Source organism: Calliphora vicina, chromosome 3 (genome assembly GCF_958450345.1).
Source record: "Calliphora vicina chromosome 3, idCalVici1.1, whole genome shotgun sequence".
Taxonomy (NCBI): domain Eukaryota; kingdom Metazoa; phylum Arthropoda; class Insecta; order Diptera; family Calliphoridae; genus Calliphora; species Calliphora vicina.
The window spans coordinates 44,645,608-44,664,617 of NC_088782.1; the positions used below are offsets into that span (position 1 = coordinate 44,645,608).

At 28.6% G+C, this 19,010-nt stretch overlaps 1 protein-coding gene across 1 annotated transcript in view; it reads right to left on the reverse strand.

Annotated features, from left to right (window-relative positions):
- Window positions 1–10,262, reverse strand: part of Fhos (Formin homology 2 domain containing) — a 220,134-nt gene extending 209,872 nt beyond the window's left edge. Inside the window, exon 1 of the mRNA XM_065505007.1 lies at window positions 9,470–10,262. Within this exon, the coding sequence (XP_065361079.1) occupies window positions 9,470–9,490 (21 nt within the window). The 5' untranslated portion in view covers window positions 9,491–10,262. The remainder of the gene's footprint in view (window positions 1–9,469) is intronic.
- Window positions 10,263–19,010: the final 8,748 nt, after the last annotated feature.

The following is a 19,010-nucleotide window of genomic DNA, read 5'->3' on the forward strand; positions in this document are numbered from 1 at the left end:
TGTTAGTTTAAACTTTTTTTTTTTGTTTAATTGTTTATACATATTTCAACTTTTTGTTAAAATTTATTTACATAAAAAACAAGAGAAATTTTGTATATTGATTCAAGGTTTAAATGAAAATAAATTTGTACATGTGTTAATATGTTAAAATGTAAATAATGCAACATAAACATTTTTTGTGCTGCAACATCAAGAGACATGTAGTTAGTTACCATTCTGGCTGTTAATGTTAAGATGGTGGCGGCAGTGATTGATCAAAGATTATTTGAATGAAATTTGTATAATTATGACTTCGAAGTGTTAATAAACGAAGAAATTGCAATTAAAAGCAATTTATTGATAGATATTTAAGAAACGTTACAATAAACTTTACAAGAAACCTTATTTTTCCTCTCAAATTTAGCAAAATTATTAAATGAAAGAATTGTATGTTTCAATTTTGAAAAATAACATCCCTTGCAGACTAAAATAATGCGTTACAATTTGGTACATAGAATTTTTTCGGCCCAAGGACGATTCCGAAAATCATTCACGAAAATAAAATGTTTTTACTCAGTTTCTTAGTGTAGGGTATTATATGGGCTTGGTCGGGCTTAACCGACCATAATATCTTACTTGTTTTTGTTTTAAATATATGAAAATTAAATCCTTATGACTTTTAAATTTCTATATTCCGAATCGTTATAGATAGCGGAGTCGATATACCCATGACTGTCTGTCTGTCTGTCCGCCTGTGTGTTGTTATCAACTTTCTATTAAATTTTTCCCAATTTCTTTTCTAGTCATGAGGTAGTCTGCTATCAATGGCTGTCAAACACAAACTGACAGATGCCTATTGACCGGAGCAGTGTTATCTTTTCAGTTAAGAGCCGGGAAATTGAAAAGGTCCTCAACATATTGACCCACCCTTTTATATCGCAGTCCAAATACCCGAGAGAGCAGGACAAAGACAGATCAGTTTAGCAGTTTACCAACTCGTCCTCACCATGACAACTCCTGCAGAAATCACTTAAAGAAAAATGCAATATCCTCACATGAGATCCTATTAAACAGCGCTCACACAGTGGTTTAGAAACATTTTTTTTTGGGTAAATAATTCGGTATCTCACAAAGTTGGAGCCTTCTTTATTTTTCAGAAGCTCCACAAACCTTGCCTTCTTTCAAAAATGTCAACGCCCCCATTCCGCCTACGTAGCCAAACAACTGTAAACCAACTCGAAAACACCTCTGCTCTAACCTCGGAAGACAAGATCGCCCTGGCCAGCCAAAAAAGTTTGATGACCAACAATTGGAGCCATTCTCCATGAAGATTGTTGTAAAACTCTACAATAATTTTCAAAATCATTGAAGCTACTCAATCAGCAATTTCAAAATGTTTGCGAGCAGCAGGATTCTTCCAAAAGCAGGGAAATTGGATACCATACGAATTGAAGCCGAGAGACCTTGAAAGAAAATTTTGCATGTCCGAAATGATGCTTGAACGATATAAAAGAAAATCATTTTTGCACAGAATCATTACTTGAGAAGAAAAATGGATCTATTACGATTACGTTAAGCGTTAGAAATCTTATATAAAGCTCGGCCAACCAGCCGAATCGACACCAAAGCCAAATATCTATGGCGCTTGTAGCAAAATGGTCCTATCTATTATGAGCTGCTGAAAACTGGCCAGACCATCACAGGGATCCTGTACCGAACGCAATTGATTCGTTTGAAGCGAGCATTGGCCGAAAACTCCCAGAATACCGTAATATTCCATCATGACAACGCACAGTGGGGGAACTGAAAAAACAGTAGAAATAAATCTGTAACTTCTAAACGGACAGCCAGAACTTAATAAGATTTGTTTAGGAGGTGTTGATAAGTTTAAGTTTTTAATTTGAGCTTAAAACATAAGGTGGTGTCGAGGCACAATGCCCCAAAGTGGAGAGCACCTATGGTATATCAAAAATTAAAAATGATGTCAAATTTTTATTCTCTATTCGATTTTATAACAACGTGAAGGAAATTTTGTCATCTTTCCGAAAATTTATAAAATTTGTAAGAATTAAAAAATTTAATAACAGTTTTGTTTATGAATCGCACCATAGAAAAGAGGTTTTAATTTTTTTAAAGCAGCTGTGCGATTATAAAAAATGTTGTCTAAAGTTTAAATTTACATAAAAAATAGGTCCACTTCTGAAGGCTCTGAACCACATAGTAATACGAATTCTGATATTAGTTAGCTTTTAAAATATTTCCCGAAATGCTACCATTCAGAAAAATATAAATACATTTGTCCAATTCACAATTGATGTCGTAGCGTTGCACAGTGGTTAAGAAACTTTTTTTTTTGGAAATAATTCGGTATCTCGGGAAGTATTGGATATATTGTTACAAAATTCCACATGATTGGAGCTGAGGTGTTTTCGAGTTGATTTACGTTTGTTCAGCTTTGTAGCGCTAATGGGGGTCAGTGCGTGGCCCCTCAAAGTTGATCACCTCGGGTCACAAATTTTTTAAAAAAATCGTCAAAAATCCATTTATGAACTGAATGAGCTGAAACTTAAAATATAAATAGTCCATATGTAGGTTATCTCTATTAGTTGAAGAGATATTTAGGTTTACTGATTTTTTTTTTAATTTTGCTCGATCTTTTTTGGTTTTTTAGATATGGTGGGCCTACGGAGGGTCCAAATTTATTTTTAAAATATCAGCTATATTAATGATAAAATTCTAAATATAATAAATAAAACTTGCTAACAGTTATCTGGTCCCTATAAAAAGTTGGAACATGTAAAAGGGGCCGTATTTTTTACGTTTTTTTCCCAAAAAAGACCATATATTTTTTCTTTTGTAAAAAAAAAGATTTCTTCTGGACTATATACAATTTTTATATGACCCGGAAGGAAAACTTTATGCAAAAGCGTGTAAAATAAAATTTGGCTCCCTTGAGAGGACCTAGTCTTCACCAGGCCTATCCAAACTTGGCCAATTTAAAAAAAAAATTTAGGTTTGAGTAAAAAATTCGAAAAAGTCAAAGCACTAATCCTTGAGAATGCTCCATATTTGTATAACCCTATATGTTTCTTAAATACTTACAAAGTTTTTTTTACTATCGCACGGTAAATAACGTCACAGTAGGCACTTTTCTAAACAAACTCAGTTTTTAGAACATATTTTCCCCCTTTTAGGAATTTCGGTATTTAAAATAAAAAAATTTCAAAAATTAAAATGCCATTAATTTAAGGACACTTGGATCTACATTATCTCTAAATTTTGTTATTATATCTTTAACCGTTAAAATTTTACATTAATTCAACTTTTATATTTTTCTTCGTGGAAAATCACCATATTATAATTTTTTTAGCTTTTAAGGTAAATGACGTCTCAAAATTTTATAAAATTATTTTATTTTACTACGAGACCAATTGTGAGTTAGGCAATTATTTATACTTTTCTTATTTTCTGTTTAATTTAAAAAAAAAAGTACTATTTTCGAAAAAAAAAAAATACGATAAAATACTTTTTTATTTAAGAAAAAAAAATATTACTAAATTTGTTTTTAATTAAAAAAAATACATTTCACGCAAATCGGGAAAGATTTGGATCCGTTATTATCTAAAAAACCAGGCTTAGGAAAGTAAAAAAACTAAAATAATTTTAATAAATTTATATTGTCAAAATGTTTCAAAATAAAAAATTTTGAAAAAATACCGCATTTTTAGGTCCAGTAGAAACATGAAAAAAAGTAAATTCGAATATTTAGAAGGCAAAAGCGGTTAAATTTGGTAACCTTGTAATGTCTAAGCCACTGTGCATTGTCACATATAGAACTAGAGGGTTGTGTGCTTGCTTTGAACATGTTAAATAGCAAATGTAGACGTAATTTATCAACCTTTCACTTTCGATAAGACTTAATCTCAATAATAACTTACTACAGGATATATAAAAATAAATGATATTCTAAAAAAGTCTATAATTTCCACTTTAAACTAAGTATTTCTTTAATTGAAAAAACACAAAAAAATCAAACTGAGGAAATATATACTTATAACACTCTATAATTTATCAAATTCTTTTTTTATCTTCTCTCTACATTATTATTCTAATTTTGGAATATTTTTTTAAAAATAAACCATAATTTAAGCAATGACACACGTTCTAAATCCTAAAAACAAAAATAATATACAAAAAATTAAAAAAAAAAACTGAGAAAATAAAAGTCTGCCTGCCACAAGCAGCACCACCTCTACTCTATTAATTAAATTTGGAATATACAACAGACAAATAAATATTACAGCAATATGAGTGCTGCAACAAATGCACACACAAATATTTATAAATTTATACTTTTCTATTTTTTTTAATATGAAAATGGCATTTCATACAGGAAATCATCACACTAGATATTCACATCTTCTTATTAAAAATGCGCCCAAATTATATGCGATCAGTGCAGGCAAGAGTCTATTAAAAAAAACACTCTCTCTCCTCACTCGCTCCCATTTTCACACAATTTATTGTATGTGTATCTCTGTATCTAAATGAATGAATGAATACGTAGATACATTCTGAATTTTATATGGATATAAGAAGGAAGAATGAAAAAAATATGTAGTAGACTAAAGCGTCTAAAGAACGGAACGATCTTTAATTAATTAAGTGGCTAAAAATGAATGTGAATCTGTGTGGAATTGTAAAAATAAAGTGAGAAGTGAGTGAGTGTGCAGAAGAAATGCAAACAGTTGTTCGTTTCTGAGAGATATGGCGATCATTTTAGTTTATTTACATTGTATGGAGCACAGTGGTGGGCCAAATATTGTATGCACTTTTAAATAATGGACTCAAGAATGTCGTAATATAGATTTATATTGTAAATATCTTAAACAATGATAATTTTTAAATACATTAATTAAGGTGTCTTAAATTTACAGATATAAAGAATTCTTCCCCCTAAACCCTTCCCTTTTTTACCACTAATTATCATATATCTATAATCCAAAACAACAGCCAATGGATTTTCTCAACATTCTTCAAAGTGTGCCACTGTGCATGGTTTAAGGATTTAAATAAATCTCACTTTTTAGTCATTGTCAACACTTCGCCGTCAACTTTCACCCCTAAGTATATGGCTGGCTGGCTGGCTGCATGCTTTAGTTTTCCAAATATACTTTGAGTTAAATATTTTTGAACTCCATACAATTTTTATAATGGCTGTTTTTTTTTTAGATATTTTTAGAAATCTTGTAAATTCCAAATTCTCTTTAACATTTTGTTAAATTGTGTAAAAATAAAAATATCTATATAAGAGAGTGTTTAACTTAACATACGTCATAAAAAAGGTATTTAAAAAAATCAAGTAATAAACAAATTTTATAACATGCGATATATTTTTTAACAATTATAAATATTTAGTCTATTTTTGTGTGTGCTCAGTAAAATTTACATGATCATAAAAATATATCATATAATTCCTTTTAATGTTTTTTCTCTGTATTTTTTTTAACAGAATTTAATGAGGTAATTTGTTAATACATAAATGTTTTTGTAAGACTACAATAAAAATAAACGAAACATCATCATGTTTCTAAAAAAAAAAATATTTAAAAAATGGAAAGGGTTGCAACATCTTGTCATTGAATTTAATACATTTATTACATAAACAAATTTACTGAAGATGAAAGCAAAAGTCTTTAAAAATTTATTCAATTTAGGATAAATAACATTTGGAAGTTTAAAAACAACAATTTTAATATATGTGTACTTATAATCAGTTTTTAAGTCGATATGAACGTGTACCCTACCCTTCAGGCAATGTGCTGTGGAAAAGAATCGAAATATTTTGGAAATTAATCTGCCATTTCTAACCGGCTGTTCCGATTGACATAAAATTGTATATAGGCTAAGCAGAGTAGTATTCGAGTTATGTATTCATTATGGACCCTAAAGACCCCTCAGCAACGTCGGTGAAGTGTTTCAAAGAATTTGTCTACTATAGAAACCCTGATGGTCGCTATGTAGTTTCATTGCCCTTTCGTCGAGTATTTTATAATGAAGTGATACAGTGCTCTGTACCAGTTCATGAGAAATGAAACACGAATTTTAAAAAGCCCGGAATTGAAATCACAGTATGACACTGTGATAAGCGAGTATTTTGAAACATATCAAATCAGTTAATCCCTCTGATTTAAAAGCGTCTATTTATTATTTATCGCATCATGCAGTATTTAAACCTGATAATTTGACCACTAAACTCCGGTATGGTATTTAATGGCTCCAAACCATCCTCCAATGGCGTATGCCTTAATAATATTTTATAACTCGGTTCTGTTTTACAGGCAAAAGTGGCGATTCTTTCGTTACGTTTTTAACGCTGACATTGAGAAAATTTAAATTTTAATTCATTCCGAACAGACACAATTTCAGCGGATCTTTTACCGCAATAATCCCGAAATTGATATAAAGGACTATGAGTTAAATACTGTTACATTCGGAGTGAAATGTGAACCGTATTTAGCTTTTCGAACTCTTTCACACTTGGCCAAAGATTGTGAAAACCGAAGTCCGTTAGCATCTCAATTTTTTTAAAACCCAAATGTATGTCAATGGCATACTTGCTAGCTTGCATGAGTTAGATGACGCTTTTGAGAGAAGTATAGAACTCACCCATGTTCTCGAATCGGCCGTTTTCGTTTTACGTAAATAGACTACTGCCAATCATATACGCCACTTAGAAGATTTACTCCGTGAAAATCAGCTTGATACACTTCTTAAAATTTGCAGATGCTAGCAAAATCCTAGGTTTCCGATGTAATGCTGATACTGACAGTTTCTATTTCCGATTCCGATATTGTAAAAAAACGTGCTGTAAACATCATTTTTTTTTTGATATTTTTTTCGTTTTTCAGATATCAGCTATATTTGCTATAAAATTCTGAATAATAAAATAATATAAAAACTTGATAACATCTACCTTCTCCCTATAAAAAGTTAGAAGCACCTAAAATTGAAAGATGTAAAAATGGCAGTATTTCTTAAGTCCATATATTTTATCTTTATAATGCCCTATCAAATCTTGGCCAATTTTTAAACAAAATTTTAGGTTTGTGTAAAAAATTCTAAAAACGCAAAGCACCGATCATCGAAAAGGCTTCATATTTTTATAGTCCTATACGTTATTTAAATACATACAAAGTTTTTTACTAACATACAGTGGACCCTTTTCTAGAAAAAACTAAGTTTTTGGAACACATTTTCCCCGTTTTAGAAATTTCGGTATTTGAAAATAAAGAATGATCTCAATTATAACTCCATTTATTTAATAACATTTTGATCTATATTAGTTTCAAATTTGGTTATGATATCTTTTTACCGTTCAAATTTTACATTAATGCAAACTTTATATTTTTCTTCATGAAAAATCACCATATTACAATTTTTTTTAGTTTTTAATGTAAAGTCCTAAGGTTTTCACCGATATCAAATACTTATATAAAAAGCTTATATTTACTCTTCAGAAGTTCCACAAATCTGGCCCCCTTTCAAAACGTTTTTTCCTATAATGCAATAATAAAGATAAAAATCATATGAAAGCTACATCATTTGCGAAAAAGAATCGATTTTAAATTTGAATATTGAATTTTTGTTTTCTAGAAAAAATTGCTTTTTTTTAAATTTAACTGTGACTTTTGTAACAGATTTATTAACATTTCCCTCGAAGGTCGAAATGCATTTTTAGTTTTTGTTCTGTCAGTTGTTTTGTGAGTGATGTCATAATTTTAGCACGTGAAATTTTGTGTGTGATTTTTTTTAAAAAAATCACAATGCCCTGAGGCGCTCTTCACCTTTTTGCACCTGGTTCCAAAACTTAATTTGCAAATTAGTTTCTGATGGCTGTTATTCGACAACTTTTTTTAGCTTTTTAACCCTTTAATGCATATTGTTGACAATTGTCTACATACCAGTTTCACTTAATTTTAGACGAATATAAGCTTGATACTAATTCAGATTCTAATTCAGAAAAATCAAAGAAATTCTAAATTAAACTAAAACTATAGGAAATATAATAAATAAAAATCAACTAAATATTTGATACTTTATAGAAAAATAAAAGTAAAAATCATGCACTTAAGGATTAAAGTTGGCGGGTTAGAGGGTGAAGGAAATCACAAGCTTGTATATATTTTTAAAGACATCTTCCGAAGAATATTTAACTGTTTGAAAATCTGTTGACTTCATGCTGATGTTGTCTTGTAGAAATCTGACCAAATATATACCAAGATGGGAAAAGGTCATAGCTTACAATGGCCAATACTTTGAATAAATTTATATTGTACAAAAGTTTCGAAATAAAAGCAAATAATTTTAAAAAATATCGCATTTTTAAGTCATACATATATAAAACTTATTTTTTTAAGAAATTTACAACTTTTAGTGCTTTTTATATAAAACAAATTTAGAAATATCCCAATATGTATTAAATAGCTTAAAATACTTATATAAAAAGCTTCAACATTTTGTTGGAATTTGAAGTTTTTAAAAGTTTAATTTATGTTTCCTTCGAATATAATTCAATTTCTGGACACTGAATTCCAGGTTGGAATTACAATTGTTTTATTTCGAATTTCAAAAAAATTCTTATTGGGATATACATAAGTATATACATAAGTATGTATAGTTATATAGAAAACTTACAGACAAAGAAATTTCAAATATCCACCAAATTTATTATAAAAATAATTTATAATTATTTTTGACGTAATAAGTTTAAAACTGCGAAATGTTGGAAAAATTTGAAAATAATTTGTTCAAGCAACTGGTACTTATGCTCGTAATTTACTGTATAATATAAGCAGATAAATTTATTTCACATTAATTTCAAATCAAAATCTACGAGTAAAAATTAGCAAATATTTTTACTCCATAAGTAACTAAACACTGATAGATGATATCTATTTGTTCAAATAATTTGCCTAAAATCATGAACTTCAACAATTTGTACTAAACTGAATTTCAAATAAAAAAAAAATGATTTTCCGTTATGAATTGTTTCAGTGTATTTTACTTTTCGAAAATAATTAAATAGAGATTATAATACCTTATAATTTTATGAGAAAAGGAATATTCAATCTGAAGAAAAGTGAAAAAAACAAATCTTTTCCCTTGTAAATGCATTTTCAAACTTCAGATCCAATGTGATTTGGGTTAACATTGTCCGATTTGGATCAAATTTTCAACATTGGACTTTAAATGTAAATTATTCCGACACTCTTTTTCAACTTATTTATGTTAGTTTTTTGTGATTTATTTGACATTAACAGTAAAACTTGTCCACATAATACTAAAAATAAATATTTGCAAAATTGTAACCAAACTAAGGCGTATGATTAATATAAATATAGTATGTAATTAAAATAAATCATTTCATTTAGAATAACAGAAATTACATTACACTTGTTACTACTTATAACTATAATAATTAACTTACATAAGTACTGCGATACGACATTGTTAATTTTGTAGATATTTTCCTTTATTTCTTTATTTGACTGGTTGCAATTTTGTTTTTTATTTCGAATACCAATTGTAAACACTGTTTATTCTGCTTAATTATTTTCATTTACTGTTACGTACATACGAGTGTATTTGTTATTATTGTTGCTTTGTATAAAACTTACACAAGAAAGAATTACAAAAACACTATTATACCAATGTATGTATTTCTTTATTATTTCTCTTTTTTGTTGTTATTTATTTTGGCACATTTTAAGACTCCCACTATAGAATGAACAAATAATTATCATCAACATCATCATCAGCATCGACAACAACAACCTGAGAGAGTTTTCATTTTGTTAGGAGAGGAAAATGAGGTAAATAAAAGAAGCACAATTTCTGTTGTTGTTGTTGTTTTTTTATATATAAACAAAACTGTTTATATCATGCATGGATTTTCTTGTTGTTGGTATTGTTGTTGTTGTATTTTTCTGCTACTCTTAGTTGTTGTTGCTGTTGGTTGTTTATGAAATGTAAACATGTTTAGTTTTGTATATAAAAAGGTGGGAGTGAGAAAGATTTTATTTATTCTTAATATTTATATTTTACATTTATTTTAGTTTCGGTTTTTATTATTATTTCCATTCACATTCACATTATTTTGCAATGTAGGGCATATTTTTGTTTAAATTTTCCAATTTGTATTAATTTGAAAAACAGTTTTTATGTAATTTTTATTTATTTTTTTCTGGTTTAGTTTAGATCACTGCGAGATATGTATGTAGCTGCAATAAATGAACATTCTTTGTTTAATTAATTAATTTATTTATTTGGTTTTTTTTTGTTGTTTATATAGATTTGTTTATTATTTAAAATTAACACTTGTTTAACGATATGAAACATTTAATCAATTGAGAAATTGTCGTTAAGCTTTTGTTGCCGTTATGTATGTATTTGTGTATAACCCAGTGAAATTATTGGTTTTTGAATTATGATCAATAGTGTTGATTTGAGAATTAAGCATTCTATTCAATATTTATGTATTTGAAAGTAAATACATTAAAGAATGTTTATGAACTCTTAACAGATTTATTCAATAAAGAGAAAAAGATCTTCAAACTAATTTTTATTTGTGAAAAGAGAACTTAATTCTTTAATATTTCCATTAAGTTTCATCTGCAAAATTATATTTGAAAATAAAATGCTTCAAAAATGATTGGAAGTGAAAATCTAAATGCAACTTGCATTGAGTATTGCTTAAAAATGGGTATTGTTTGAAAAAAATTCAAGCTGTTCCAAAAAATTACACATATTTTTAATAAAGAACGATATGTTACGAACTATTTGCGAATAAACTACATGAGCCGGAGAGCAGAGTTTTTAAATATTAAAATTTTGAAATGCAAATTTTTCGAACTTTTTTACAGTTAATTTTGACTTCTTGAATAAGGGAAAACACGTATAATATTGTTCTGAAATGGAGTATATAAAACTCATTTGAATATCGGTAACTGCTGCGAAAATGTTTGAAGTGAAATTAAAGTTTTAACATTAATATCAAATTATTGGCATTTTTCTGCAAAAGTATTTTCTTTTTATATTTTTTTAATACATTGACAATGTCAATTTTTCATTTCTCCATTGTTTGTATTGTATATTTTTAAAAATCTGATACAAGTTCCTTTCTTTGGATATAAAAACTGTGTTGATATTCCCAGGTGACAACTTAATTTTATTAAGTTTATCGTATAAACAAGTAAAGTGATTTTATAAATTTTTCAAAAAGAATTTCGAAATTCATGGGATTTTGAAAAATGCTGCGCAATATAGAAATTAATTCAATATCTACGATGAGAATTTTGAAATTATTTTGCATTTTGTTAAATATATTACACAACAATATAAAAGCATTTTAATTCGGTTAAAAATTATGTTAAAATCTGTATCTGGTACGAAAATATTGCTTGTAAATTCTACTTCAAGGATTTAAAATGTACTTTCTATTTGTTTCAAAATGGTTTCAGTTCCGATCGAATTTGTTTTATCTTCTTTAGGTTCCGTTCTGATTTTGTTAATTCCCAAAAGATTTAAACATTATTATACCCTTCACCTTCGTGAGAAGGGTATATATATGTTTGTCATTCCATTAGTAATTTCCATAATATAATTTTCCGACCCTATAAAGTTATATATTCTGGATCCTTATAGGCAGCGAAGTCGATTAAGCCATGTCCGTCCGTCTGTCTGTTGAAATCATTTTTCTGAAGACATGCTTTCGAGAAGTTTCCTATTTAAAATCAGTCCACAAATGGCTGAGATATGAGGAAAAACCAGGACAACCTAAATGTTTGACCTATATCTGGATTACTAAGTCATTAATATAGACAATATGGATATTTAATGATAGATATTTCAAAGACCTTTCCAACGACGTATATAAGTCGGACCTGCAATGGGCCAAAATCGGAAAAAAAAATTTTAACCCGAATTTTTTTTCAACAAAAAAAAAATAAAAAAAGCATTTTTTTTTTAAATTTAAAATAACAATTCGAATAAAAATGTTTCCAAAAAATAAAAAAAAAAAAATTTTTTGTTTACCTAAAAATATTTAAAATTTGTATTTTGAAGTATTATTTGGTGAAGGGTATATAAGATTCAGCACAGCCGAATATAGCTCTTTTACTTGTTTTTTCCTAGTTTTATTCTAAGACGGTATATGTTTATGTTTAGCTATGTCTGTTTATGTGGTATTGAAAATAGGCAATGATTTCACCTGACCCCATTTAACCTAGGCCTCCCGGAATACTGTTTGAGCATTCCTAAATAGGTTTATTATGCGGAAATCCTTGTAAAATGTTGCACAAATTAGTTCTAAGTACTCTGAAATTATACTGTAAACTATGGCAAAAATCAGACAACATTTGTCCCTAGTCCCCATACAAGGTCCTCCTCAGAAAATTACTTGAACATTCATAATTTTCCTGTCATGATTAATATCGTAATGAACAAAAAAAATTAATAGTTATGAACATAATAGTAACACAAAAGTAAACGGAAAAAATATGCTGGAGTTCTCAGTAGTGCATTTTTCAAAACATAAACGATCGTAACACAGCCATTTTCCATAATGATTTTTGAAATTGTAAATTTAAGAATATTGATATTTCACTAATAAAAAAAGTACTAAGCGAAGTGATCGAGAAAAATTATAAGTATTTCTGAACTCTATGGACTACAATAAATCAAAATTGCTACATGAAAACCCCATTTGCATGATAACCAATATTTTTGGTGTAGCATCATAGTGTTATTATTGTGCACTTTTTATTTTTCCGTTGAAATTGGTCCTTGCAAAATATGTGTTAACTTAATGTTGAAAGTGGATACAATTGTAATCAGTCGGTTAATTATGATTGTCAAATTTTATGCCGCAGATGAATCAAACAATCAACTTTAATAGCAAATTTGTACACTTTAATGAAATGTTTTGTGTGCGATTATAGCAGTGGTTGGCATAAAGAGAACATGGATTATAATAACCGGCTATGAACCTTCTTTCTGTGTAATCTTATCAGCTTTAAATTTTTTGATAATTTTTATGAAGTTTGTTGACATAGGTATAGTTTATAGATAAATAAGCGAACTTGTTCGGCCCCTGGTGGCTAGGAGTGCCGACCACTGGCTCTTACTTTAAACTAAGACTTAAAATAAGATGTATATTAATAATTGGCAACAATTAATAACACTGTGCTCAAAATTGACACTTTTTTCTGTCAAGCGAGGCTCCCGGCGGGTTTACCTAATTCGAATACATACGCTGAATCCAATGGTGCTAACCATTTTTTGCTCTTGTTTTCGAGATATACCATTATTTCGAAAATTGAGGAGGTTGTACAATATATATTCGCGTCACTCATAAACGCTTTAACTTATTGAATACTGAAATTCCGCAAGACTGAAACTTTTTTTAATCTGCGTAGTCGTTTTAGAAATTTATTTTTATTTTTTGGCAAAACAAAATAAAATTTGTAGCAAAATTTCGAAATGTTTGTTTTTTAAAACTGCATAATATTTCATACAGTAATATACCAAATTCGGTTAATATCCATAATCAAGCGAATATTTGTGTCCAAAATATTAAAATAGTAAATTTATTAGAAAAGTTGTTAATTTGTTGGTAAATTCTCAATATTTTAGAACAATTTTAAATCGGGAAAAATATGTTGAATAAGGCTCTGGGTAGTACGTAATTTTTTGGAAATCGGAAGTACTGAAAAAGGCATAGTGGTACTGTATTCCTGACGAATCATGGACAGATATAGCCCTTTTTCAATACCTAACAAACCTTCAACAGTTTACCTAACTTTTTAACAGAGATTATTTGTAGAAAATTTCAACACGCCCATAGCTAGATCGTCTTAGAATCTGATGAAGATCCAGAATATATACACTTTATGGTGGGTATAAAAAAATATGAATGTTTTTGATAAAATTTATAAATTTTTGATATTGTTACGAAATTGTACTTGAATTCAAATATAACGATTTTAAGGGCTGATTTAAAAGTAGCATAATGCTTTCAAATAACAATGCTGTAATAGCAAACTGTAACATATCTGTGGGCATTAATAAGTGAAGGCTTTCAGTTGACCATTGATCGTAAGTTGGCAACGCTGTTTGAATTCGAATATTCAGTTAAGGAACATTGTAGAAATAGAGCTTTCTAGATGGTAATGCAGTGTTATAAATAGTGGCAGAGGTTGCAGTCGTTAGTGAGTTTAACAGAGACGCTTTTCGAATAAACATCATCTGAGTGCCTTAAAGTGTGTTGTGTTTTTCAAGTAAATTCGTGTACATTATAAATTGTGTCTTTGTGTATTTCTGCGAATTTGCAAACGTGTATAAAAAACCATTGAGTGACTATTTAATTCTGTTGTTGTTGTACATTTGAATAAATAAAGAGTTGTTATCATTTTCAAACTACTAAACGGCTTTTATTTGCAATCAAAAGTATCCGGTTTATTTAAAGGAAATAAACCAGCGTTTTGAAAAGGTTAAAACGTAACAATATTAAAACAAGTTAGAAAGTATGGTCGGTCAAGCCCGACCATATAATACCCTACACTAAGTAAAAAAGCAAAAACATTTTTCTTTTAAAATTTCAATAATTTTGAAAATGAGTGATTTTCGGAAGTGGGCCTTATATGGGGGCTATGTCTAATTATGGACCGATCACAATGAAATTAGACCTTGTGATTTATGTCTACATGAAAGTTTACTATGTTGAATTTTGTGAGTATACCAACATTTTTAAGCGATTTATGTACGTTAAAGTGATTTTCGGAAGCGGGTCTATATGGGAGCTATGACTAATTATGGACCGATCGTAACACAATTTGGTGATATGAATTTTGTGTATATAAAACTTATTTGGAGCGCAATTTGTGGAGATACATTTATAAATTAAACATTTATGACCGATAAAGTCCAATTTCGGGAGGACATTTGTATGGGGGTTAGGTGAAATAATGGACCGATTTCAGCCAGTTTCAATAGGCTTAGTCCTTGGGCCGAAAAAATAATATGTACCCAATTTGATTGAAATATCTTCAAAATTGCGACCTGTACTCTGCGCACAAGGTTTATATGGACAGCCAGCCAGCCGACCAGACGGACGGACGGACATCGTTTAATCGACTCAGAAAGTGATTATAAGTCGATCGGTATACTTTAAGGTGGGTGTTAGACTAATATTTTTGGGCGTTACAAACATCTGCACAAACGCATAATACCCTCCCCACTATGGTGGTGTAGGGTATAAAAATTGAAACTTTTGTGAAGCAAAATGTTTTGAAAGGATTATTTTGAATTGCTGATGTCGAAAGAATATTTGATGCTATGTATATCTACAAACAACAATTTGTCGAGACAATATGCTGCATATAAATGCATTTTGAAGTAAAATATAACAAAATAAAATATGCAAAAATATGCAGTAACAAATTAAAACCATTTTGCATCAAAATGTGTAATTCAAATAGATAATTGAATTGTTTATTTCAAAAACCAGTCAAGCTACAAAAAATCCAAAATTGAGTAATTGGCGATTACTGTTTTGTAAAGGTAAATGCATCGTTTTATGCAAAAAAAATTGCTGCCCCTTATTATGGTGAAGCAAAGTCGAGAAATCCGTGTTTAGTGCAGAAAGAAGTCAAGTGACAGTGCTTGACTGGTTTGTTTCAGAAACCTAGTGCAAACTTTATATTATTTTTTATATATATGTTAATATATACTACGTTTATACGTAGCCTATTCGCAAATAAAAATAATTTGGAATTAACTAACTCTCTGTTTATATGTCACTTTGGTTACGGAAAATTCTTATTTTTTTAAATGTAAAAATGAAAGAATTAAAAATTCTTGTTTGTCTAGCAATCCAATTAATGCAAAAAACGCAATGAAATATTTAAAAAACGAAAGAAAATCTAAAAACGTTTAAAAATATGGCAAAGTTTAAAATCTTATTTGCAAATAGTGTCGTTAATCAGGAATTGTTTTCGTGAGTTAGCTATTTGCAAATAAAAAATTAATTCACTTTTTATACGGCTAATTCTTCTACTTTCAATATATTTATTTGCGAATAAGTCATGCGTATACACGTAGTAATAGATACAAAAGTTTTATGTTTATCAAACAGTTACACAAATGGATAACTTTCATAGAAAAAAATATAAATTTTGTAAAATTATTTTTTAGATTGCTAGGAAATGTTCTTTGATTTACTCAAAATCAATAATTTGTTGTTTGACTGGTTTTTGAAATAAACGATGGTATTTGGCGGTTCGTTACTTAAACTTCTCTCTAAACTTGCTCCATATTTGTAAAAACAATTCTGAGGCACTGCGCCCTCTGTATTTAGATTTCACATATTTTCAAACGTGATTTTGTCAGCTTAATTCATGCCTAATAATGTTCTCTAGAATTGCAACAATATTTTAGTAGCAATTTACTTATTCTACCTCTAATAATGAAAATAACTTGCTTTCAAATCTCTTTTCTATTTAAAGTAAAACCAAAAATGTTTTGCTGGGTTATAACAAATGATCATTTATAAAGATCTCACTACATTTTTTTTATCAATTTTATTCACTTTAGGCACTCTAAAAGTAATCACAAAAGGAACACAATGAGCGCCAGCGATAATATTTGCGCGTTATTGAAAACGTTCATTGCACTTGAGAGAAATTATTTGAAAATGCACTAAAGTTTTTATGTAGCTTAAAATGACATAAAAAACGATTTGTTTTCTTTTATTTTTTCATTTAAAATTTTATTTTTTTTATGCAATTTCTTAAATAAATTTACATAATTCTTGGCTGGCAGTTAATAAAGGCAAATGAATTCTTTAAATACTTTTAAATAAAAACAAAAAAAAGTGTTAAAAATAAAACCGGCAAAATGTTAAAAAATTAGAAATATTTTCTTAACAAAAAAAAAAAAAAATGCACTAACACCACAAATATTAACACTTCACAGCACTTTGTTTTAAAACATAAATGTCAGCCAGTTTTGTGGCTGTCAGTTGTTCATTTAATTAATTCTTTTATGTCAAGTTAATTTTTATTTATGGAGGAAATAAGAGAAGAAGATTTTCTTTGTTTTTTTTTCGTCTTATTTTAAATAATTTCTATGAATTTCAATTTGGTTTTAGAATTTTTTCTGTTAAACGGTAAAAATAATTGTTTCCCGTTGTAGCGAACGGACGCGTCACGATTCTAGAGAGCGAGTGTGTGTGTTTGAGAATAATGAATTCAAATTTTTACTTGTTGCACGACGCGTAGTCAAATGAAAACTAAATTTGTTTCGTTTTGAAAATAAATTTTCTTAGTTTTCCGAAAATAAAGCGAATTGTTGTATGTGGCTGTGCTTCCCTCTGCGTAGCATTAAGTGAGTAAAAAAAAGAACAACATCTTCATTTTTATTCTCCCTAGATGCTCTTTGCAAAGGAATTTTTTTTTTTTTGGTTGGTTTTCTTTCAAAATTTTATATTTATATACTCGTTGCTGAACATTATTTTTTTTTATTTTGTAGAAAAAATCCACTGAAAACTTTGTATTCAAAAATACTGAAAATATTTTTTGTTTCTTTAAATTTTATTGTATCTTCTCTGGTACTCTGCACTAGTTTTGTTGCTTTTTCAGAATTTTGTTAAAATCTCAAAACTAAAATAGATTACAATACTTTTTTCTGCAACGAACAACTATTTTTTTTTTTAGTTTTCTTTATGTTCGAAAATGTTTCTGTTAAACGAGTGTGCGAGTACAAAGGAAGATGCAAGTAAATTTTGCATTTGTATTACAATACAATTAATATTTATTTGATTAAATTCATCTATTCATAATTTGTCATGTAATTTGTCAATAGTTTGAGAAAAGACTCGTTATTGCAACTGAGTTGTGATAGTTAACCCTTAAACGTTTACTATTACAATGAGGCCATTTTAAAGGCGTGTTTTATTGAAAGGGTTTTGCTATTAAACAAAGATTAGTAATTGTTTTCAGTTGAAATAGTTTTAAATATGAACTAAGTTCAAACAGTGTAATCCGTTTATTTTTTAAGCCATTTTATTGGGAATTCCTTACGTTTAATATTCTTTGGTCAATTCAGCTATTTATTTGATATCTAATGATAAGATTTTATTATTAATTAATTTATATCAATTTAAATGCAATTTTCAAATACGTATGTATGTATGTACAATCGTTAAAATTTGTATAAATGCATCAAAATCATTTCAAAGATTTTGTATGTCACAAGTTAGAGCATAATGGAATTTTTTCCAATCAATTTCTATGCTCACAAATTGATTGATCGATAAACATTAATTCAAAATGACATTTTAAGAAAATAACAATAAAATCAAAATAAAAATAAAAACACAAAATTTGTATTATAAAACATCAAAAATCTGCACTAAATACATACATATCGATGGCTTAATTTAAAAAAGGCGTAACTATTTTTTTTTAAATATCAATGAAAAAAGGGTAATATTAAATAACTTAATAAAAATAAAAAAAATTTAAATAAGAAATAAAGTGTCTTATTAACAATTGCATTAAAACTTTTTTGAGTCTAAAACTTTATGGATTTTATTAAGTTTTTTCCTTCTCCTGTAAACTAACAAAAACTCGAGTTACTCTTTTTATACCCTCCACCACCATAAGTGGTGAATAAGGGTATATTTATACCCTCCACCACCATAAGTGGTGAATGAGGGTATATATAAGTTTGTCATTCCGTGTGTAACATTGAGAAATATTCATCTGAGACCCAACAAAGTATATATATTATTGAGCCTTATGAAATTCTAAGTCGATTGAGCCATGTCCGTCTGTCTGTCCGTCTGTCCGTCTGTGTAAAACACGCTCACGTCCAAAATACGCAAACAAACTTAGTAGAGTTGCAAGAAAAATGTTTATTATTGTCCTAAGCAGTTTGGTATTGAAAATCAGCGAAATCGGTACAGTGGA